We start from the raw sequence: 25,161 nt of genomic DNA on the forward strand, positions 1-25,161 counted from the left end.
CAAAAAACAAAACTAAGGAAAAGGAGCATTCTATCCAATAGAGATAGTTCAGTTGACCCCCTTGTGTTCTCCACATGTTACAGTTCACAGTTTCAGGAGATAAAATGCATAATTTCTAGGTACCTCTCTGTCTTACATAGTGATTCTAGCTATAGAATGTTGATGAGAATAGGGGTCAGGTATATCGCAAGGAAAGCACACACTATTGGTAATATGGTCTGCCCTAGGATGTATGTTTCAAATCCATCTACCAACACATGGTTACATGGTTATGGTGTAATCATTGGAGCATGTGGTGATTGCATGATGATCACCCAAGTGTCTGCAACATGACCACTTGGCAGCTCCACACCTGAACATTCCAGTGGAATGTAACTTACTGTACATACCACTGGAATGTTCAGGTGTGGAGCAGGCAGGTGCTCATGTTGCAGACACTTGGGTGATCCTCATGCAATTATCTCATGCTCCAATGATTACTTCACCACCATAAGGCTCAGTTCATATGGTCATGACTTGGGATCGGATTTGTGAGACCCCAACTCACATGACATGTGAAATCCCATTTTATTCAATGAGAGCTGTCTTAATTAGCACTACTGAAGTCGCTCTGACTTTAAAAAAGGTTCCTGTACTACTTCAAGGCGACGTCTATCTGACGTGTGTCCAAAGACTTTGATAGAAGTCACCTCCAAGTCAGATCCTCATCTTAATTGATGCGATTTGGATCCAGCATTACAAGAAGATTACACATGTGATCCCTAAAATTGCTTCAAAGTTGCTTCAAACTCTCATCAAGTCGCACTCAAGTCGCCTGATAAAGTTGCACTGTAAGTCAAATGACTTTCAGGTTGCGGCAGTCTGAACCGAGCCTTACACAACTTATCAACTGCCAGATGAAATTTGCTGTATGTACACTATAGTGACATGCATTACATGCAACCTTCAATATGGAGGCAGGGACACCAGATGTCTTTGTGTCAGAATGAGAGCTAATTTTTCCAATATAAGTACCAATAAGTAGGGATGAGCCGAACACTCCCCGATTCGGTTCGCAGCAGAACATGTGAACATGAACAGGCAAAAGATTTGTTCGAACATGCGAATACCGTTAAAGTCTATGGGACATGAACATGAATAATCATAAGTGCTTATTTTAAAGACTTATATGCAAGTTATTGTCATAAAAAGTGTTTTTTGGACCTGGGTCCTGCCCCAGGGGACATGTATCAGTGTAAAAAAAAGTTTTAAAAACAGACGTTTTTTGGAAGCAGTGATTTTAATAATGCTTAAAGTGAAACAATAAAAGTGAAATATTCCTTTTACCTAAAGGGGCTGGTATGGAATTTGGGGGGACCCCCACACAATTTTTTTTTTTACATTTTGGTTTGGGGTTTCCCTTAATATTCATACCAGACCCAAAGGGCCTGGTAGTTGACTGTGAGGGAATCCCATGTTATTTTTTTCAATGACTTTTATCTGTATTGCCAAGACCAACAATTCATTATAGCCAGGAGTAGCCCTTTAACCCCAGTTCATTTGTTGTTTTTTTAATAACGTGTTTAATAAAATTCAACCTTTTTTTAGTTTTTTCATAACCCTTTATTACATGCTCGAGGGAGATTTTCTTAGTTTTAATTTTTTGAGCTATTTTTTGTCTTGTTTTTCTTCCATGTGGATATACATGTTTATTTTTCATCTTGCCATTCGACACCACTGGTCTTTTAGTACTGGTGTTTTTTGAATATTATTCTTCTTACATACACTCTTTTTGCTCTGTTATACCAGTACTAGACAAACGTTCAGCTGACACATTTTGTCTATCCCTAAGATCAGCCCGTGGTCCGAGAGCCCAGAGGAGGAAGGGGGCCAACCAGCACTGCCTGCTTGGACTTTTTTTGTCTTGGACAATCAATCTTTTTTGAGCCCGGCCGGGCCCCAGTGTGCACTAGCGAAGATTAAAGGGAGGGGGGCCTAGTCCGGGTAGAAGAAGCAGGGCTGCCTGATGTGACAACTTTCATAGAATCGCTGGGCGCCCACAGAAATTCACACAAAGTCCCACCTCCAGGATCGGCCCCTTTGATAGACACACTGGACCAATGGTGGGACCAGTGTGCAGGACTTTGTGTGACTGCGAGCACCGGAAACACAGAGCGATTAACACGCCGAGGCTTGGAGGAACGGCGTCTGTCCCCTTGCTGGAGAAGGGATCTCATGGCTCCAGGAGCACACATGCAGGCTGTAAACTGTCTCTTCAGCTGGGAAGCCACAGGTGCTGGCTATTACCACTAGCAACAGACAAAAAACAAGCTCGGGACTGCCGCACTCTTCAGAAGACCACTTTCTCTTATTGGAAAATCACATGACAGCTCAACGAACAAGGAAAAATTGCTGACATTTCGCACTAGCTGTAGTGCTTATTCATAGTGAATAAGCACTATAGCTAGTGCAAAACGTCAGCAATTTTTCCGTGTTCGTTGAGCTGTCATGTGATTTTCCAATAAAAGAAAGTGGTCTTCTGAAGAGTGCGGCAGTCCAGAGCTTGTTTTTCGTCTGTCTGTCCCCTTGCTATTTGCTGTACATGTTGGTGCTAACTTAATAACACCTCACAATGTAAGTGTGCACTTTATTATTATAGGCATTTGTTAATAAAAACATATTGTGATTTGCTTTGCTTTTACCAAGCTTTACTGTCATACAAACATAAGGATACACCAAGGGAAGTGAAAGATCATCTCTTTGAGGTATACTACCTTCCAAAGGATCTGAGCATACAATACTTGTTATACTTAGTTATCTGGTGAGTTTGTATTTCTCCTACACGAGTGATGGTGGCGCACCATAACTAAAATTACCTGTCACTACACAGACTATTTTTGGCGTTTGGATTTTTCTTTGAGGTCATTTACTGATTTTGGTGGTTATTTAATATGCACTAAATAAATGTATATGGTGTTATTTTCACTTTTTTTTTTTGAGTTACATGTAGCGCCAAACTTTTTATATAACTTTAAACTGTTTGGAAGGTGATACACTCACTCGAGAAAGGGGCAGCCCTACTCACATTCTACTGCACTTTTACATATATTGCTTGGAGCCATTACTTATTCATTTGAATTATACGATTAAAAACAAAGCTATCCTAGCGGCAATCCCTGCTCTGTGTGATGATCCGGCTGGCTCCTCTTCTGCACAGGTGAGGCTGCAATGATGGGCACAGGTGGGGCTGTGCTCATAAGCACAGATGAGGCTGAGTTGATGGGCACTGGTGAGGCTGTGCTTTTGAGCACATATTAGGCTTCGCTGATGGGTAAAGGTGAGGCTGCACTGATGGGCACAGGGGAGGCTGCACTGATGGCCACTGGTGAGGCTGCATTGATGGCCATTGGTGAGGCTGCATTGATGGCCACTGGTGAGGCTGCGCTGATGGGCACTGGTGAGGCTGCGCTGATGGACATTGGTGAGGCTGCGTTGCTGAGCACTAGTGAGGCTGCACTGATGGACATCGATCAGGCTTCACTGATAGGCATTGGTGAGGTTGCATTTATGGGCACTAATGAGGCTACGCTGATGGGCACTGGTGAGGCTGAATTGATGGGCACTGGTGGGGCTGAACTGATGGGCACCAGTAAGGCTGCATTGATGAGCACTGATCAGGCTGCATTGATGGGCACTGGTGATGCTGCATTGATGGGCACTGATCAGGCTGTGCTGATGGGCACTGGTGAGGCTGCATTGATGGGCACTGATGGTCACCATCTTTATAAAATTTCTGACTCTCAGATGGACACAGAGAGGACCCACACAAGCATACAACATCATTACATGTTGCACCATGTGCCCCCACACAGTGGACCTGCTGCAAACCTTCTAGTTCTACCATCCTGGATAGGGCAAAGGCCGCCACCTCCCTCTGAGTCCCTCCCTTGCCTCAGCATACAGTGCCCAGAACAGTAGAAGAGGAGAGGACACACCAGCCAGCCACAGCAAGCCCAGGGTGCCAGTCAGCCAGCCACCCATGCCAGTGACCCACCAAAAGCAGGGCCAGGGTACCAGCCACCCACCCATAGTGACCCACCCACAGCAGGGCCAAGGTTCCAGCCAGCCACCCATGGTGACCCACCCCCAGCAGGGCCAGGGTGCCAGACAGCCAGCCACCCACTGTGAACCACCCACAGCAGGGCTAGGATGCCAGCCAGCCACCCACAGGGACCCACCCAGAGCAGGGCCAGGGTGCCAGCCAGCCACACATGGTGACCCACCCCCAGCAGGGCCAAGGTGCCAGCCAGCCACCCATGGTGACCCACCCCCAGCAGGGCCAGGGTGCCAGCTAGCTAGCCACCCATGGTGACCCACCCACAGCAGGGCCAGGGTGCCAGCCACCCACGATGACCCACCCACACCAGGGAGCCAGCCAGCCACAGCAGGGTGCCAGCCACCCACAGGGCCAGGTACGGAGGACGCAGGCTCTAGCTACAGCTACAGTACCCATAGTTAAGGTAATAAGAGTGCTACACAGTGCCAATTTTATTTCTACTTTGTGAGAGGTTGGGACAGAGTTAATGAAGGTGTTAATTTTACACTCTGTTAGAAAGTGCCCCCCCTCCAGGTCCCATTATACTCCTTTGTAGTCTCTGATGGGACCTGGAGAGGACTATTTCTAACAGACTCTATAATGGACAGTGAAAGGGCCTCTGTTAGAGAGACCCCCCTCCAGGCCACATTAGATTCCTTTGTAGTCTCTAATGGACACTGTTAGAGAGAGACCCCACCTTCAGGTCCCATAAGACTCTGTTGAAAACTCTGATGGGGCCTGGGTGGGAAACTTTGTAACAGACTGTCTAATGGACACTATTAGAGAGAGACCCCCCTCCAGGTCCCATTAAAAAATAAGGCAGGTATTGTACATTGCGCAAAATGTAGGGGCGGGTCAGGGGTGGGGCCAGGGTGAGTCATGGACAGGGCCTGACAGAGGGCCCTTGCCTTATTCTGGTCCAGGGGCCCTAAGTGTTGGCAGTCTGCCCCTACCCATGATTAAGCGCAGAGGGCGAAGTGAAAAACGTTGGGGGGTGCAATCTGGTTGAAGCCCGGGCTGAGGCTGTCATACACTTCCTCACAGGATTTTGCTGTGATGTACAACTTTTAGGATTTCCTTTCCCTACAACATGTGACTGTGGTAGAATGAACTCTAAATACATCCTGTTTTGAATAATACTTTTAGACATTTTTGATGGTCAGTACGTACCTTTAACTATTAATCGTATTAATCGTGTCCCAGGACCTTCTTCTAAGATTGTATCTATGCGGTTTGGACTTTCTCGTCCCCCAAAGCATTGTCTAAAGATCACTCTGCAGTAGAAGGTGGTGTTATCTGGCCCATGGAAGTCTTGCAGGTGAAGGTTGGACCCATCCACCAATCTGGTCTTGCCCTTGTAATCCGGGTGTATGTAGTCCAGGTTTGGATGGTAGACGTAGCTCTCTCTAGCATCCCCAAAAATCCAATAGACTTCTGTTCGTAAGATATCATTGTTCTGTTGTAGAGTAAAGCTGCAGTTTATTGTAACAGGTTGATGGAATTCCACTTCCTCTGGCTGAATGATGTTTAAGGTGCTTGTTTTACCTTAAAAATAAACAAAGAAGTAATTAGAAAAGACCTCTGTGAAGCGCGTTGGCACGGACCAGATTGATTTTGATTGGTCACAATTGTCACATCATCAGAATCCATCTCTAGTCCATCAAGTAAGTGCTAACAAAGAAGAGCAGGGATTTCAAGTCACCAGACTACTAGAGCAGCTACCGGGGTGCTGACTGCTAGGCAACCCCGGAGGCAAGTAAAGCGGGGACCGGGGAAGGAGGGGAGCATGCCTAATGTTAGTTCACCTTTACATTTTTTTCAGTAAAGGTGAACTAACCCTCTAAAACAAACTCAGGTGAGTTTTGTCTTGATTTTTTTTTTGAGCTGGCAATCTAATTTCATTCTAAACTGATCTGGACAGCTGTACAGCCACCCCTCACTTTTAGGGCTCTTTTACATGAGCTTTAACCTCTGAAGAGCAATCCACTTTGGATTGTTTTTCAGCTGGCATTTGACAAGCAGTGAGGAGGTGTTACGCCACCTCCTCATTGCCTGTTTTAACCTCTAAAAAGTATTGCATGTTATTGCAGGGCTGCCCCATTCAGTTGAATAGATCATAATCAGTGGGCAGTATTGCCAGCTGAATGTGATGGGGAGATCATTTTTGCTGTGCTTTGCTTTTGTTTTGCATCATGACCAAATAGAAAATACTAATTTATTGCCTGGATCAACCATCAATTATCGATTAAAGTAAGAAAAAAAGTGTATAGTTTATCAATCTTTCATCTAGATGGTGTAACCAAAAAGATACATCATAACCACAACATGTGTAGCACCCTCTACTTAGGTAGGTGCTAGATATAGTTGTTTTGTTGTCGGTGCAGGTAAATTTAATCAGGAATAGCAGTAGGCTAGGCCTGTTTGTTTTTATCTGTGGGCTGGCAGTGGCCTAGAGTAGGCTGGTGACTAACAGGCAGCAGTCACTTCTTGGTTGCTCCCTCTGGCCTCCAGAAGTTTCTGGAAGCAGAGGAGGGGAAGAGAGGTGGAGCTGTCTGGGGTGTGTTAAGAAGCCCTGATCAATCCCCCGCCGATAAGGGAGGGGGCATAGTTATACTTGATAAGATCAAATATGAGGAGGAAATGGAGAATATTCTAAGTGAGCCAGATACATATTGCAAATTACCTAACAACCCTACTAATGTTTACAAAAAACAATTAAAAACCCTCATCGATAAGGGTTTTGAACAAAAAATTTTGAACAAAAAAGAAAAAGCCTTCTTGGTCCCGATATCCCCTAGAATACCTACCATCTACTATCTGCCTAAAATCCATAAGAGCTTGACGGCCCCCCCAGGCAGACCAATCGTGAGTGGCATTAATTCTGTCACAGCACGTATAGGCAGATACATAGATTTCTACCTTCAACCATTGGTTAGAAAGATGCCCTCATACATACAAGACACAGGGGATACCATTAGAAAACTGGAAGGCATGCAAATCCAAGGACAATACATCATAGCTACCGCGGATGTAGTATCCTTATACACCTGCATCCCACAGGATAAAGGAATCGAAGCGGTACGTTTCTTTTTAGATCAAGAACATACGTTAGTTCCCTGCCAACGTGACTACATTATAGAATTATTAGAATTTGCTACCAGCCACAGCTATTTTTGGTTTAACGGTCAGTATTACTCCCAACGAAGGGGCGTGGCCATGGGGGCCAAATTTGCGCCCAGCCTGGCCAATCTTTTCATGGCCAAATGGGAGGAGGATGTCGTCTATGCTCAACGGAGCCCATCATTGATGTTGTGGGTCCGGTACATAGACGACATCCTCCTCCTATGGGGGGGCACCCCCGAGGCACTTTGTGAATTTTTTAGCGGTCTGAACAACAATGACAGGGGAATTTCTTTAACCTATCAGACTAGTATGGAAAAAATACAATTTCTAGATTTAGAAATTGGAATTACAACACGGGGCTTTAGTTTTAAAACCCATTTTAAGTCTACCGACCGCAATAGCTATATTGCCATGGATAGCTGCCATCATAAAAGCTGGCTCACCTCCGTCCCTCGTAGTCAATTTATTAGACTACGTCGTAACTGTACTGATGATTTTACCTTCCTAGATCAGGCAAATTGCTTAAAACAACAGTTCTTGGATAAGGGGTACCATGCACCCACTCTGGAAAAACAACTACAGGAGGTCGCACATATAAATAGGGACACTCTTTTACAGGTTAAAACCACTCGGAATGACAATGATAAATTTAAGTGGTCTTTCATAACCACTTTTAACATGCAATATAGGCAAGTAAAAAAGATCTTTAATAAACATTGGGAGGTTTTAAAAAAGGATCCTGTGCTTGGCCCCAATCTTCCTGAAAGAGCAAATGTTTTATTTAGAGGGGCTCCAACTCTACAAGGCAAAATTGCCCCTAACATCATTAATCCTCCTATCCAGCCTACCTTTTTCCACAATTTGACAGGCTATTTTCCGTGCAGAAAATGTAGCGTGTGTCAACATAATGCATTGACACAACGTAAAATCTCAGAATTTACATCTACAGTAACTGGGAGAAGATATCCAATTAAATGTTTCTGCACCTGTAAAACCAAATATGTGGTTTATTTAATAACCTGCCCTTGTGGGAAGCAGTATGTCGGTCGTACCACCAGAACTTTTTCCACAAGGGTCGGTGAACATATCTCTTTGATCAGAAGTAAATTGTCCAAGCACACGGTGCCGAAACACTACAGGGAGTGTCATAATAATGATTTACGTGGCACACATTTCATTGCGATAGATAGATATACCCCACCTTGGAGAGGGGGGCCTCTGACTCGTGGGGTTTCTAGACTTGAGACTTTCTGGATCTATGAGCTTCAGTCCCACTCCCCATTCGGGATGAATGTGGAGTGGGACATTAACGCTTTCATAGACGATTCATAGGATCTTGTAGCATTATTGGTAATTTGCTATCCGGCATCACATATGTAAATCTGTGGGTATATTTATAAGTATTTTATTTTATATTTTATATTTTTTATTTCATTTACTCATTTTATGACCAGATTCATTTTATCTTATTCATATTTTTTTATTTTTTTGTCTTATGGTAAAACAGTTACTTAGATCAAACAATCACTATTGTATGGTATATTATGTACAATGCGATATATTTTATGTGTTGATTTTGTATTATTAAGTTTCATTTCATTAATGGCCACTAGGTGTCATCACGCCACCTTTTTAAGAGTACCAGAGAAGAAATAATTCTCTCTCGAGACTCAGGCTTTGTTTTCATTCCCTTTATGTACCGGAAGTGATGTTTATTCACTTCCGGTTCCGGTGTTCGCTGATGCACACTTCCGGTTCCGGTTCACAATTGGGGAAATAGTTGGTGACATCCCTCTACGTCCATTCGAATGGCAAAAAATTTATATAGAGGATTGGTCTCCTCCTTTTCTTGTTATTCAACACCGCAGTGTATAAAGGGGTTTTTCCTTTTTTCTTCATACACTGATGTAAATGGGCGGAACGCACATAATGTGAGGCGTGGAACGCACGCCAGGCCGAGGCGTGGAACGCACGCTAGGCCACCATTTTCATCTACACCGGAAGTGGGGCTATTTATCACTTCCTATTTCCAATTCCAACTTTAATTTTAAACAGATTGGACATATAGGTGGAATGCATAATAATCGAGGCGTGGAACGCACGCCCGTCCGCCATCTTGGAAATACCGGAAGTGGGCATAATTGCGACATATGGGGGAATGACTTCATTTTATGGTGTGAGTACCTATATAAGGCAGTATGGCAGTAGCGGTAGCCCACCCCAGATGATGACCCGTGGGTCGAAACGCGTCGGGAGGACTTCGCTACTGCCACCTTTTCTCTCTGACATGCTGTATTGCCCATCTTGGAAATGTGAGTTTTAGCAATATTTTCTTATTAAAGAGTTTTTTTAAAAAAAAAAAACGTTATTATGCCATGTTGGCTTTGTTTCTTCATCTTCCATGCCTGAGTTGTTGTTGGATTTGCACATGAAGAACTGTGACTACATCTAGTCGTTTGTTGGGATCGTAAATGCCATGATTGATACGTCCATTATACTGGCTGAGATCACAAGCTTTGATTGACCCCTGAGGCGTATGTCTACTAGGGTCATATAGATCTGGTAAGCTCGTGCCCTATAAGGTGGTGGGATCGTCACAGGGTGAAATATTACTTCCCTCGATCACAATATCACAGAATTCTTGTTGTCATCATAACACATCCGGATTGACATCTTGCACGCTTATTTGGACTATATATTCATATATGGACTTCATCACTGTGATTATCTATCTGTAGTTACCGGTTGTTTCACCACTGGGACAATTATTCACACAGCTTCTATACAATAATTTTTGTTTTTCTTGTTTACACACATATTTGGAAGTCACTTCATATGTACTTTCAAGTTTTGTTGCCACGTAGCACCACCCCCGTTTCTTTGGGGTATTTTTATATATTTTGATACACATGAGCACATACCATTTTGTATCACCTTAAGGTATATATATATATATAAGTAGAGCGCTTACACTACACTTTTGACATGTCTTTTAGCTGAAAGGGTCCCTAATTTTAGCGTGTCAGCAGCTGGTCGCTTATATCTTCTTATTATTTTTCATTTTTTATTTTTCCTTTTTCACTTTTTTATTTCCATTTGCGCAATATTGTTGTTGTATATCTCTTTATCTGTGGGCTGGCAGTGGCCTAGAGTAGGCTGGTGACTCACAGGCAGCAGTCACTTCTTGGTTGCTCCCTCTGGCCTCCAGAAGTTTCTGGAAGCAGAGGAGGGGAAGAGAGGTGGAGCTGTCTGGGGTGTGTTAAGAAGCCCTGATCAATCCCCAACCTGGATTGGCAGGGGGCAGGCATCCTTAAATACCTGGGGTCAGCCAGTTGTTTGGGTGGAAGAACTGAGGAGGAGTTGTTTGGGTGGAAGAACTGAGAGAAGGAGTGTTAGGCTGTCGGGGCCTTAGAAGGGGCCTCCCAGTTTGCGGGGGGGGGGGGGGGTGACCTTGGGCCAGGGGCTTGCAGCTGTGATGGAACCCCACACAACTTAAGGGGTGTCTTGAACAGGAGCAGGAGAGGACACTGCCATGCAAGTCTTCAGGAGTGATCCACCAGGTGTCTGTGAGCGACAGACACAGTCGATAGAGCTGGGAGAGGCATGCCAGGAGTGGATGTAGTGCCAGCAGGAGAGACTGAGATGTAACTGGTATTTAAGTGGGGAGGCTGCAGTTAGGAGGGCTGTCAGAGTCTGCATAGGACTGACTGGGATCAGTAGTCCACCTTATTGCAGCTAGTACTAAAAGACTTTCCTTTCAGCAAATGGCAGTTTCTAAGGTCTGACTGTGAGAGTTGGGCCTACCATGTCCTAGCTGTGCCAGGACCCAAGTATTGGAGAGAGAGAGAGAGAGAGAGGGAGGGGGGGAGAGAGAGAGAGAGAGAGAGACTGCAAATATGTGTTGTGCTGGTGGGAGCTGGAGCTCTAGAAAATGTAAATAGAGTTTCCAATTGATCATCATATTGATTTCTGCTATTGATTATGGGCATTCCATAATTCCCTTTACCCCATCCAAGTTCTAATCCTTCAATAAAAATACGAAAACAAAGCTGATTGACTGTTCATTGTCTGGACACCGGTGGCAAGAAAGCGCCCTGAGGCGATTCAGTTCGTATAGGTAGCGCTATACAAGTCATTCATTCATTCATGGAGAGTGACTGCAAGTGAATGCCAGGCTGGGTAGGACGACAGGTGGAAATACTAAATTCTGCAGTCCCTACGGGGGTACCGATACACATGCATATACCCCCATCCACTTCCTTTGCAGTCTAAGGAGGAGCAGTTGGGGGCTGTAAAAATGTAGCACAACTGTGTTTTTATTGCCCCCCCCAACCATAGGTGTAAACATAGCACTACAGCCAGGGCCAGAGGGAGGGGGCAGAAGGGACATGTCAAGGACACAAATGCCCTCTGAAAACTTTCAGCCCCCCTTCCTCCCTCAGATCCCCCCTAAATCTCTTTATTTCAAGCTGGAAAAAAAACGCTTATCGGATAACCATTGTGGTCATCAGGATTGGTGGGCAGGCACATGCCCAAAATCCAGTTGCCAGCCACTAGTACATCTCTTTAAACACTGTATACAGACATCTTAGACTTGAATCATCAAGAGGATTTTTCATTTGTCAAACCAAGCGTCTACATTGAGCACTTTGCCATACCTAAGAATTCTTTGCTTCTCTGGGCTCCAACTGCCGGTGAAGAAAATTGCAAGGCCTTGTATTCAGAATGCTGTTTCTTGATTGCTCTTAACGGGGACACGTTAGTGGTACCCATATTACTTAATCTCTTATTAGGATAAAAGGTAGTATAGGCCAACCCGGGGTATAGTAGTAGTAGTAGTAGTAGTAGTAGTAGTAGTAGTAGTAGTAGTAGTAGTAGTAGTAGTAGCTAATGACCCTTTAAAGAATCTGTTGGTCCGGCGGGCCAGACAATCCGTCCATGTGTGGGCTCCGGCTGACTTTTTATTCCCCAAAAGTCTGGCGGACTTAGAAAGTATTTTTGACTAAAAAATTGTCCGCCGGACTAATCCGGCCATCTGTGTGCTAGTCCGCCGGACTTTTGAAATGAACGGACTTTCCCACACAGGGAGGAAAGTCTGTTCATTTTGAACGTGGCTCCAGGTAACCGGGACTAGCGAAGGAAGTCAATGTTGCCGCCTACAACGGCGAGATTGACACGTCGCTGGCCCCGTCACCTGTTATGGACTTAAAGGAGAGGCCCTAAGCCATGGGAGTCCCCCCCGAGTCCATATCAGACCCTTATCCGAGCACGCAGCCTGGCCGGTCAGGAAAGGGGGTGGGGACGAGCGAGCACCCCCCCCTCCTGAGCTGTACCAGGCCACGTGCCCTCAACATGGGGGGTGCTTTGGGGAAGGGGGGCCGCGTGGCCCATCCACCAGGGTTAAGAGGGGGTTAATTGAAGAAGGCAGGTACTTCCCCTTCAGACCTGCTTATGGTCAGGTGTGCTGAAAGTGTCAGTGTGGAGCTGTTGAGTAGGAGAGAGAGAGACACAGCAGCGCGCTGTGTGGAAACGTCCATTGCTGGATGGTGTACCTGCTGGGTGAGCTTAAACCACAAAAAAAGACTTTAGCTCTGTTTGGAGCCAGGAACTGTTAACTCTAAGCCTGTGGGCTGATGAACTGTGAGCTGTATCTGTGTGCACATCCGTGTCATAAGACAAGTCTGTCTGGTCTTATGTTTTTTTTCTGTTTTTCTGAATAAAAGCCACTTTTATTTTACTGGACTGCCTCTGTGCCAGCTCCTCACCCCTCTGATCCCCTACAATTGGTGGAGAATGCGGGCAGTTTGAGGGTTCCAGTCTAATCCCATGTTCTGGGTTAAAGCTGCACAGACAGTGAAATCTTCTGAACAAGCCATGGAGGAGCTGGTTAAGCAGCTGGTACTGGCTAATACGCAAGTGCAGGCCCACCATCAGGAGGCCCAGGCTCGGCAGGAGCAGATCCTGATGCAGACAGTCGCTGTACAACAGGAAACAAATCGCTTACTGAGTGAACAGATAGGGATTACAAAAGATGGTGACCCAGCAAGCTGAAATTATGAAAGGTGACCCCGCTGTAAAGAGTGACCCCCGGAAGGCAGTGCAGCAGACCCTGCAAAAGATGACGGCCTTAGACAACGTGGAAGCATACTGTACCTAGCTATGTTTGAGTGGGTTGCAACAAGGGAGGGTCTGCCTGATAAAGACTGGGCAGATGTACTGGCTCCTCTCCTGACCGCAGACCCTCAACAAGCATACTGTGACATGGTCCCTGAATCAGCATGCAATTATAAGCTCCTGGAAGCAGAAATCCTAGCAAGGCTGGGAGTGACTGTTGCTTTAAGGGCGAGCTGAGTCCATGGCTGGTGGTTTGACAAGGCTAAGCCTGCCCGTGCACAGCTCTACCACCTGATGCACTTGTTCCAAGATTGGCTGAAACCTAAGGAAAGGACACCCTCTCAGATTGTGGAAAGAGTCGCACTCGATCATTTCCTGCATGGACTACCCAGGGAGCTCCATCGATGGGTGGCTCAGTCCGAGCCTCAGTCACTGGATGAGATGGCTACAGCTGTTGAGCACTACAGTTGTGCAGAAAAGTTCCAGGAGAGTCCCTCTGTCACAAAAAAGCTGGCCCGTTTCAAAGAAGTGCGTTCCAGCACCAGTGTGCCTCCCGGTGATCACATAGTGGCTGCTCGGAGGGATAATACAACTGCCAAGAGCACCCCAGGACCTAAGCTTCCAGGGAACCGTCAGGGGGAACCCTGTGAGGTTCGCCATTGGTCCTGCCATCAACTGGGTCATCTGGCGGCCTAGTGCCCAAGTCGGGAAGAATGGAGTGCGACATGGGTCGTCGTCGCTCCATGTATATCCATGCATTATGTGCTGCAACCAACCTAAATCCGCATGAGTCTGTGGTGCGGGTCAATGGACAGGAGCTGGTAGCACTCCTTGACTCTGGGAGTGACGTTACCCTGCTCCGATAGGACGGATTGCCAAGAAAGCTGGTACCAAGGGAACAGGTTGGGGTCATCTGTGTGCATGGTGATGTTAAAACTATCCGGTGACCTGTGTGACCCTGTGTACACCAGCAGGAATGGCTAAACTAAAAGTGGTGGTGGTCCTGGGACTACCTCATGATTTACTAATCGGGCGAGACTGCCTCATGTTTTGGGACTTGTATGGGCGAAAGCTCAAAGGTTCGGAGGTCTCCCCCAAAAAGCAAGAAACCACAGAGGTGGTGAATAATACTGTGTTGCAGGAGGTTGTTACTAAGGATCAGTACCAGGTTGCTGAACCTGCAGAAAGTGAGCCCGGTCCCCTGGAGGTGTTTGCGGGATTGGAAGCGGAAAGTACCTCCTCTGAGCCAGACATGTCAGATCTCGGGGGTTCCCGTAAATATTTCCTTAGTGCTCAGATGAGGGACCCCACTTTGATCCCTGCCAGGGAACAGGCCACGGTCTTAAACAGTGAACCACAGCACCCTGGGGTGGACGTGAAGTTCCCCCATTTTGCTGTGAATCATGACTTGTTGTACCGAGTAACTAAAGTCAATCAAGAAGTATTGGAACAACTAGTGGTAGCCAAACCATTTAGGTCTAAGGTGTTGCAATTGGCTCATAGTCATGTACTTGTGGGTCACCTTGGAGCGGCTAAAACTCAGGAACCGGTTTTACAGCGTTTTTTTGGCCTGGTGTATATCGAGAAATTAAGGACTACTGTGAGTCCTGCCCTACCTGTCAAAGAACCGCTCCAATACCCCATTTTCGCAGTCCGCTGGTACCGCTTCCAATTATCAAGGTTCCTTTTGATTGCATAGCCATGCACTTAGTGGGCCCCTTACCTAAGTCAGCTAGGGGTCACCAATACATTTTAGTTGTCCTTGACTATGCCACCAGGTATCCGGAAGAGGTCCCTTTAAGAAATTGCTCATCCAAGGTCATCACACAGGAGTTGTTTCAGATGTTCATGAGAACAGGGCTCCCAATCCGAGATCTTGACAGACCAAGGTACCCCGTTGATGTCAAAAGTAATGAAGTACCTATGTAAATCACGACATACATTTAATGGTAATATACATCGTAAACAGCTTTGTATTGTTACGTTTACTGTGTATTCTGTTATATGCTAAAACTTAATAAAAATTATAAAAAAAAAAAAAAAAAAAGTGATGAAGGAACTCTGTAACCTGTTTAAGATTAAACACTTGCGGACTTCAGTGTATCACCCACAAACTCATGGGTTAGTGGAGCGGTTCAACAAAACCTTAAAGGGAATGCTAAAGAAAGCAGTTGAGGAGGATGGTCGGGATTGGGATTGCTTGTTGCCTCCCTTGTTGTTTGCCATAAGAGAGGTATCCCAGGCCTCCACGGCGTTCTCCCCCTTTGAGCTGGTTTATGGGAGACACCCCCATGGACTACTGGATATAATAAAAGAGACATGGGAACAAGAAGCTTCCCCGTATCGGAGTGTGGTAGAACACGTGTCTCAAATGCAGGACCGAATAACAAAAGTTACGCCCATAGTACTGGAACATTTGCAGGCTGCGCAAAACGCCCAGAGTCGTGTATACAACCGATCTGCCAAAATTAGAGAGTTTAAATCTGGGGATCGGGTGCTGGTCTTAGTGCCTTCCATCGAGAGTAAATTTCTCGCCAAGTGGCAAGGACCCTTTGAGATAGTTGTGAGGGTGGGCAAGGTCAACTATAAAGTCAATCATCCCACCAAACGTAAACCCTACCAGATTTACCATGTCAACTTGATCAAACCATGGAAAGATAGACAGGTTTTGACAGTCAGTCTGAAAGTCCCAGAAGACCCTGATGCTCAGATTAAGAAGGTAGGGATTGCAGAGGCTCTCTCCCCTTCTCAAAAAACAGGAGTCCTGGGGGTTTTTGCAGAGGAATCGAGAAATTTTTTCAAACCTACCAGGCCTAACCTTGGTAATTGAACATAATGTCAGTACAGACCATGGCGTTTGAGTAAACCTCAAACCCTACCGCATACCTGAAGCTCACCGGAATATTGTTTCAGCCGAGCTTAAGAGCATGTTAGAGCTTGGAGTCATTGAGGAGTCTTCAAGTAGCTGGTCTAGCCCTATAGTCCTTGTACCCAAGCCGCATGGAACCTGGCGGTTCTGCAATCACTTTCGTAAGTTAAATGAAGTCTCCAAGCCAGACGCGTATCCCATGCCCCGGGTCGATGAATTAATCGAGAGATTAGGGCCGGCCCAGTACATCACCACTCTTGACTTGACCAAGGGATACTGGCAGATCCCCGCTTTCCCCAGAGGCTAAAGAAAAAAACTGCATCTGAAACACCCGAGGGCTTATGGCAGTATGCCCGAATGCCATTCAGGTTACATGGGGCCCCAGCCACTTTCCAGAGGGACATGGACTTCGCCCTGAGACCTCATAAGGAATTCTCAGGAGCCTAGCTAGATAACATTGTCATCTTTAGTAAGGACTGGGAGAGTCACTTACCGAAGGTCCAGTTTGTCTTGGATGCCCTCCAAAGGGCGGGGTTCACAGTGAACCCAGAAAAGAGCACGGTTGGGTTGAAGGAGGCCCGCTACCTGGGGTATGTTGTAGACAGGCGTGTGATTAATCCCAAACTAAACAAGGTGGAGGCTATTCAGTGCTCTGCCGGTTGAAACAAGCTTTGTGCCAAGAACCGGTGTTGGTAGCTCCCGGAGTTTCTGGTACAAACAGATGCCTCAAAATTGGGTCTGGGTGCAGTACTGTCCCAGATGATTGGGGGCAATGAGCACCCTGTTGTGTACTTGAGCCGGAAGCTCACCCCAGATGAGAGGAATTATTCCATTGTGGAAAGGGAGTGACTCGCAACAAACTGGGCTTTGGAGACACTCCGCTACTACTTGTTGGGCTGACCCTTCAAGTTAGTTTCAGATCATGCTCCCCTTAACTGGATGGCCCAAAATAAAGATAAAAACTCCAGAATCATCCGGTGGTTCCTTGCTCTACAGGACTTCAGGTTTGTACTGGTACATAGACCGGGAAAGGTATATCAGAATGCGGATGCCCTTTCCTGGCTCTACTGCCACTGGATTCGTGGTGTCCAGACCCCTGGCCTGGAACAGAGGGGGGGGATATATAGAGGGTCAGCCTGGGGCAGGGTTAAGAGGGGGTTAATTGAAGAAGGCAAGTACTTCCCCTTCAGGCCTGCTTATGGTCAGGTGTGCTGAAAGTGTGGAGCTGTTGAGTAGGAGAGAGAGAGAGACACAGCAGCACGCTGTGTGGAAACGTCCATTGCTGGATGGTGTACCTGCTGGGGGAGCTTAAACCACAAAAAAAAGACTTTAGCTCTGTTTGGAGCAATAAACTGTTACCTCTAAGCCTGTGGGCTGATGAACTGTGAGCTGTACCTGTGTGCACATCCGTGTGATAAGACAAGTCTGTCTGGTCTTATGTTTTTTTTCTGTTTTGCTGAATAAAAGCCACTTTTATTTTACTGGACTGCCTCTGAGCCAGCGCCTCACCCCTCTGATCCCCTACTATATATATATATATATATATGGGGGGGGGGGGGGTAGCACTACACAATCAAGAACAATCTGTGCTTGATTAGCTGCAGTGGAAAGCAGGGAAGACATTGAGGGTCTAATAGATCTCTGGTGTCTCTATGAAAAGTACCTGTCACCTGCCCATGCTATCACATCACACAAGGGGCTTGTTAGCTCCTTTATGATAGCAATAAAATGGAAAACTAAAAATTTAAATTAAAAACAAACAAAAAAAAAACAATAAAAATAATAAAAATAAATTGAAATCACCCCTATTTATTAAAAATAAATTGAAAGCATACTCACAAATGCAATGTATGTAAACTGTGATAGCGCCACACATTTGAAGTATCACACTGTGAATGTCAGAGTGAGAGCAATAATTCTGGGGACATAAATTATGGCAAGCTCTTAATTGATAACCTGTAGGCTTTTGATGCTTTCTCCATCACCACCATAAGAATTATGAAGGTGTCAGTAAGCAGTTTTACACACCCTCCCAGCAGCTGCAGCCTCCAGGAGTGTGTGTACCCTCCACAAGCCAACTGTTTTCTTTCTAAAGACCCCTGTAGTGCCCCCCCCCCCCCCAGGCATGACCCCCATGCCATGCTTCTGGGGCTATGTTGTTCCACCTGCATGCCAAGGACCTGCATGGCAGATGCCAACGGGTGAACAGGAGGGAGACCAGTGAACATCCATACACTGATCTCTCCTAGCTAGAATGAATCTGGAAGTGACGTATAAAACAGCAGTGAGCAACCAGTGGTCTGTGGACCACTGATTGTCCATAAAAAGATTTTGGTGGTCTCCAGGGGTTCTGCCGCAAATCAAATAGAAAAATTGGTGTATATCACGCTGACATATATCAAATAGCAGCCTGCACAACAATAAGACAAATGTAATTCAGAGATACGTGAAAGGTAAAATTTTGTGCAGCGCTCAAAAAATGAAAATTCACGCATATATAAACTAATATACACAGTGCAATAACCACAAAAATGTAAAATAATGAAAAAGAGAGTGGAATTCACACCAAAACTAAAGACCATGTGTCATCATATAAAGGTTTTTTAAAACATAAACATAGCAGTCCTTGAGTAGACAGTAAAAAGAAATGTAGCGGCGGCTCCTGAAGAGCACGCGCTATGCGTTTTTCTAAAGTTAAAGTTGCCTAAACTGTAGTTTGGTTTGGGTACAATTATCTAAATTGGGCCTTGGCATCAGTCTGACTGGGCTGTAAGATGTTCAGCCTGGCCACAGGGGGCACTGTCTCCTCTGGCAGGCATGGAACTATGGTCTGGTCAGTTGCTTAAGTTACTCTCTCTTGGAGCCCGTCCAGTGGGAGTGGCGCTCTCGCTGTGCTTTCTGGGAGAGGGTATTTAAGATGCGGACGTCACGTGGTTCGGGGTTCCGGTCCAGAATAATGTGCTGACTTCATGGTCCTGGTCCTCCTGACCAGCCCCCAGGAAGGCTATGGCCTGGGGTGCGGATACACCCACCTTCAATGTCTCGGGGCTGGCTAGCCCGAGGCAAGGAAACTAAAGGAAGGATTCTGAGGTGGTTGGGTGCCGTCTCCAGTTTGGGAGAGACTCAGTGTACTTCAAGCATTCCAGGGGAGGACTCTTTAGAAGAACACCATGTACAGGTTGGTTTTCTTAGCAAGAGCCTGGAAGGGCTGAAGTAACTGAGAGAATCCGATCGTATGGATATTGCCAATGCAGGCTGAGAGATCCAGGTATCCCACAAGTGTTCTCAAGCTTAGTTTTCCTACGGGTTCTACAACAACGTCTGTGGCAGAGACATTATCTTGTACGTTTCTACAACGTCTGTGGCAGGGACTTGTTCCTGAGTAAGCACCAAGTTGGCTGCTAGGCCTTGTGAGAGGGGGACTGTCCAACCTGAGTGATCATCCAGCTGCGAATGGCTATTCTCTGGATGCAGTCAAAGTAAGCAAGTTCTTCAACATTTTTTTTTACTTTGACACTAAGCCCCTGTACACACGGTCGGACATTCTGCCAACCAAATCCGTCGGATTTTGTCCGTCGGATCTTGTCCGAAACTGTTGCATACACACGGTCGGACTAAGTTGTCGAAAAAATCCGATCATTCAGAATGTGATGACGTAATTTCGTTACATGGGACTACGTTCAGGCTAGTAGCCAATAGCTTTGATGTAGGAATTTGATCTGAGCATGCGTGGCACTTGGTCCGATCAAAATTCTCTACACATGATCGGAGTATGTCCGATCGAACCAGTTGGTCGGAAAATATTTCCAACAAGTTCCAATGGAATCAGTCCGATGCATACCACACACAGTCGGCTTATCCGACATCACGGTCCGATAGGACACATTCCGATGGATTCTCCGACCGTGTGTACAAGGGCTAAGAGTACCCAAACTTCCTTTCCAACCCTCTGATCCCAAGTTGAAAGACTGTTCAATTGTCTGAGTTTTGCAAATAAAATCCATTCAAGTGGATCTATTGTCAGTCTCAAATTACTGGGCCATCCACCACGGGACATCCCCTAGATGTGCAACAAGGAGAACGGAAGGTAACGGTAAGCCCAAAAATAACCAGCAGCTCCTTCGGGGGTTAGTGCTACACAAATAAAGGTTTGTAGGTAATGCAATGACATCAGCAGGGCTCATATTTTCTTTTTTGGTCATGCTATTTTGAACATTTGAGAGGATTTGATCTGACAAGTTGGTTGCTTCTGAGGACTGACGGTGACATCTCTTGACCAATCGGATTGTCTTACAACTTGATCTGGAGCCCAGACGTAGAGGTCTCATATTTTGGTGGTTGCACCATAAGCCTTGTTGACACACTGAGCATATGCCCATTTGAGTCCTCTCACTCCGGTAAGCCTCCTCACTAACTGGTGGTGGTTCTCTTGTCTGTGTCTTTACCTCAACATTGATGTCACCTGGAATTCCACTTCTAGTTACCCACTTTGTTTTCACTGTCTACTCAAGGACTGTTATGTTTATGTTTTAAAAAATGTTATATGATGACACATGGACTTTAGTTTGGGTGTGAATTCCACATCTCTTTTTTTCAGTAAATTTAAATTTTTGTGGTCATTGCACTGTGTATATTAGCTTATATATACACGAGTTCTGCCGCAAATCAACATTGTGGAAGATGTATACCAACCAATGTTATTTCCAGTGTTCTCAATTTGCGTGTACAGTCATTGCCATCAGCACACACTGATACTCGATGCCTCCTCTGTAGTTCCGGCTCCTGTGAACTCAGAGAGAGGCATTGGGAGTAGTGCAGAGAGTGGGAGGTGCAGAAGGAGGAGACTTCCAAGGGCAGAACTGATCACAGAATGTGGGAGGGAAAACTGAGCTTGAGCACAAGGCTGGATAAGGAGGTGAGATCCAATGATGAGTCTGTGTAAGGCGGGAGTGTGATGCAGAGTGAGGGGGGGGAGGGGCAGAGAGCCGGAGCATTGTGTGTATAAGGCATGAGTGTGATCCAGGAGAGGGGGGCAGAGAGCCGGAGCATTGTGTGTATAAGGCATGAGTGTGATCCAGGAGAAGGGGGGCAAAGAGCCGGAGCATTGTGTGTGTATAAGGCAGCAGTGTGATCCAGGGGGAGGGGGGCAGAGAGCTGGAGCATTGTGTGTATAAGGCAGAAGTATGATCCAGGGGGAGGAGGGGAGAGAGACAGAATATTGCGTGTATAAGGCAGCCGTATGATCCAGGGGGAGGAGGGCAGAGAGCCAGAGCATTTTGTGTATAAGGCAGCAGTGTAATCCAGGGGGAGGAGGGCAGAGAGCCAGAGCATTGTGTGTGTATAAGGCAGCAGTGTGATCCAGGGGGAGGGGAGCAGAGAGCCGGAGCATTGTGTGTATTAGGCAGCCGTGTGATCCAGGGGGAGGAGGGCAGAGGGCCACAGCACTGTGTGTATTAGGCAGCAGTGTGATCCAGGGGGAGGAGGGTAGAGAGCCAGAGCATTGTGTGTATTAGGCAGCAGTGTGATCTAGGGGGAGGAGGGCAGAGGGCCAGAGCACTGTGTGTATAAGGCAGCAGTGTGATCCAGGGGGAGGAGGGCAGAGGGCCAGAGCACTGTGTGTATTAGGCAGCAGTGTGATCCAGGGGGAGGAGGGCAGATGGCCACAGCACTGTGTGTATTAGGCAGCCGTGTGATCCAGGGGGAGGAGGGCAGAGAGCCAGAGCACTGTGTGTATTAGGCAGCAGTGTGATCTAGGGGGAGGGGACAGATCGCTGAAGCCTTTTGCCTTGGGTGGCATTTTTCGGGGGAGCTCCGCTGCCCCCAGGCTCCCTTTTCCTGCCACTTCTTCCTGCTGCAGTGATTCCCTCCCTTTGCAAACCCAATACCCTGCAGCTTTCGGCTTCCCTCCACTGCCCTCCCGCCAACTTTGGGAGCTGGAGTGCAGCCTCAGAGGGATCCATTTGGCCAAATAATCTAAAAGACCCCTGATGTCTCATTAAAGAGAGCCTGTCTTAAATATATTATATCACATGGGGTCTGTTAAATGAAGTTGAAAAACAACAGACTTACTGGCCAAATCACTTAGTGAAATTAAAGAAAGGAAAGCCTCAAAAAAGAAAACAAATGCAGCCAATGTATTTAAGAATTGGTACGCTGCAATCTACCATAATAATTTTTGGGGGTTTTAATACCACTTTAATTTTCACTTTGACCTGTTAAAGATTATATAAGGTTGTAAAGATTGGATTAGGACAGCTACTGTATACAGATTTTAGAGATTTTCCTCTGAACACTGCTAATTGTTGAATTAAAAAAAAATCACCCACCTATAATAAGAAGTTGCGGTCCAAGATAGTAATATGTGTTTTTCTCTTCATTATTAGTAGATATGTGCACTTGCCAGCAATAAAAGGCATTATCCTCACTGGTAACTTGATTGATTTGGAAAGATAAAGAATTATTCTTATAGGTGCATTCTCCGATATTTGTGCCGTGGTCACATCCAGTAGCTCTGTCTGCGGTCCTCCGTACATGACAGGTGACGTCACTTGCAGATGTTAGGTTGTTACTTGTGAAGTGACCCAGAAGTGTCACATTATCTCCAGGAGCAGCAAAGATCACCGGTGTTGTCTCCAGACCGGGGTCATTCCTATCTGATATAGAATAAAATATTATTATAGACAAATGTGCCAAACAAAAACCTCAATGCCTGTTTAATTGTTTTTAAAGCTGAACTCAAGGAAAAAAGCCTAATATACAGATGAATGTAATGTATGGGAGCTGGTTTACCTGCCAAAGGATCTGTATTTCTGCCCATCCAGTCCTGAGATTTGCACCCCTCGACAAATAGCACAGCCCTGCCTGAAAGACCTAAAGACCTGGTTCTGTTTTTTCTCTCCTGCAGTTATGTAACGCTAGGGTCCATACAACATGTATGTGTCTAGAACCATCCAGCACCCAGATTGGGGGCTTCTGTCAGTATACAGCTTTCTCCAGTCTGGACCCAGGAACCAGCTATTATAGCTGAATATTGCACCCAATATATTAGACTACACTAGCTTAGGTGCGAACTGGAACTCTTTATTGTAAATTCACAGAATATATACCATGCAAGATCAGATAAGAGTTTATACAAACTGTGAACAGGAATATAATTAACCACTTCAATACTGGGCACTTCCCCCCCTTCCTGCCCAGGACAATTTTCAGCTTTCAGCGCTGTCGCACTTGGAATGACAATTGCACGGTCATAGCCCCCGTACACACAGTCGAACATTCTGCCAACCAAATCCGTCGGATTTTGTCCGTCGGATTGTGTCCGAAACTGTTGCATACACATGGTCGGACAAAGTTGTCGAAAAATCCGATCTTTCAGAACGTGATGACCTAATTTCGTTACGATGGGACTACGTTCAGGCTAGTAGCCAATAGCTTTGATGTAGGAATTTGATCTGAGCATGCGTGGCACTTTGTCCGATCGGAATTCTCTACACATGATCGGAGTATGTCCTATCGGACCAGTTGGTAGGAAAATATTTCCAACAAGTTGGAAAATTTGATCCGACGGATATTCCGACGGAAACAGTCCGATGCATACCACACACATTCGGATTATCCGACAACACGGTCCGACAGGACACATTCTGACGGATTCTCCGACCGTGTGTACGGGGGCTTACACTGTACAAAAACAAAATTTTTATCATTTTGTTCCCACAAATAGAGCTTTTTTTGGTGGTATTTGATCACCACTGGGGTTTTTTTTTGCTAAACAAATAAAAAATGACCGAAAAAGGAGGCGCTGGCTGGCATTACTGCTGAGCACTGATTGGCACCTCTAATGTCATACCTGGTGGTCCTGGGAGGCACCCCTGGTGGCCCTGGATGGGCATCCATGGTGGGCATCCCTGGTGGTCCTGGGTGGCATCCCTGGTGGTCCTGGGTGGGCATCCTTGGCTGGGAGGGGCTGCACTGATAATCCAATAAACGGCTCTTCCTATTAACATGTGGTAAAGAGTCTCCATCAGAGGCTCTTTACCCAGATAGGAGATACGATGTGCCAGACTGACACACCCCACTAATGATCGCTGGCATGCACGCCCCCGGGTTATCCTGTTTCACGTCATATGGTGTCCAGTCAGGATAACTGAACCACTTGGCAGGCAGGAAGTGGTTAACATAGCTAAGGAACAGCTAACATAAACTTAATGCTAATACACATCTAGCACCTAATAGCCGACAGTGATCTAAATGATCTATATGAATTAATTAACAACTAGTCACCTACAGTGCAACCGGAAAGTATTGACAGCGCTTCTTTTTCCACATTTTGTTATGTTACAGCCTTATTCCAAAATGGATTAAATACCGTAATTACTAGAGTATAAGGTAATTGTTTTCCTCAAAATTCTACAAACAATACCCCAAAATGACAACGTGAAAGAATTTTGTTTGAAATCTTTTTTATTTAAAAAAAAATAGAAAACGAAAAAAAAAATCCCATGTGCATAAGTATTCACAGCCTTTGCTCAATAATTTGTTGAAGCACCTTTGGTACCAATCACAGCCTCAAGTCTTTTTGAGTATGATGCTACAAGCTTGACACACCTATTTTTGGACAGTTTCTCCCATTGTTCTTTTCAGAACCTCTTAAGCTCCATCAGGTTGAATGGGGAGCATCTGTGCACAGCAATTTTCAGATCTCTCCGGAGATATTCAATTGGGTTCAAGTCTGGGCTTTGGAAGAATTTTGTCACCCAAAGGAGAAGTGAGACTGGTGCGAACCATAGCCAAAATATGATCAGTAGGAATCACAGGAACTGGAATCAACTCCATCTTGGAAGTGGAGGAAAATTGTCGTAACAAAGCGTCAGCCCTCACATTCTTAGTATCGGGTAAGAAAAAGACAATGTAATTGAAATTAGACAAGAAAAGAGCCCATCGCGCCCTTCTGGGAGAAAGACGTTTAGCCTCAGACAAG

General features: G+C 45.8%; 1 protein-coding gene across 1 annotated transcript in view; it reads right to left on the bottom strand.

The window, feature by feature from the left end:
• Positions 1-25,161, bottom strand: part of LOC143962326 (uncharacterized) — a 39,434-nt gene that overhangs the window by 9,475 nt on the left and 4,798 nt on the right. Inside the window, exons 2-3 of the mRNA XM_077471626.1 lie at positions 22,508-22,882; positions 5,246-5,620 (exon numbers count right to left, since the gene is read on the bottom strand). Coding sequence (XP_077327752.1) covers positions 5,246-5,620; positions 22,508-22,882 — 750 coding nt within the window. The remainder of the gene's footprint in view (positions 1-5,245; positions 5,621-22,507; positions 22,883-25,161) is intronic.

The sequence above is a fragment of the Lithobates pipiens genome, unplaced genomic scaffold, assembly GCF_037356315.1.
Source record: "Lithobates pipiens isolate NorthernLeopardFrog02 unplaced genomic scaffold, aLitPip1_a1.2 Scaffold_8, whole genome shotgun sequence".
In the NCBI taxonomy this organism is placed as follows: Eukaryota; Metazoa; Chordata; class Amphibia; order Anura; family Ranidae; genus Lithobates; species Lithobates pipiens.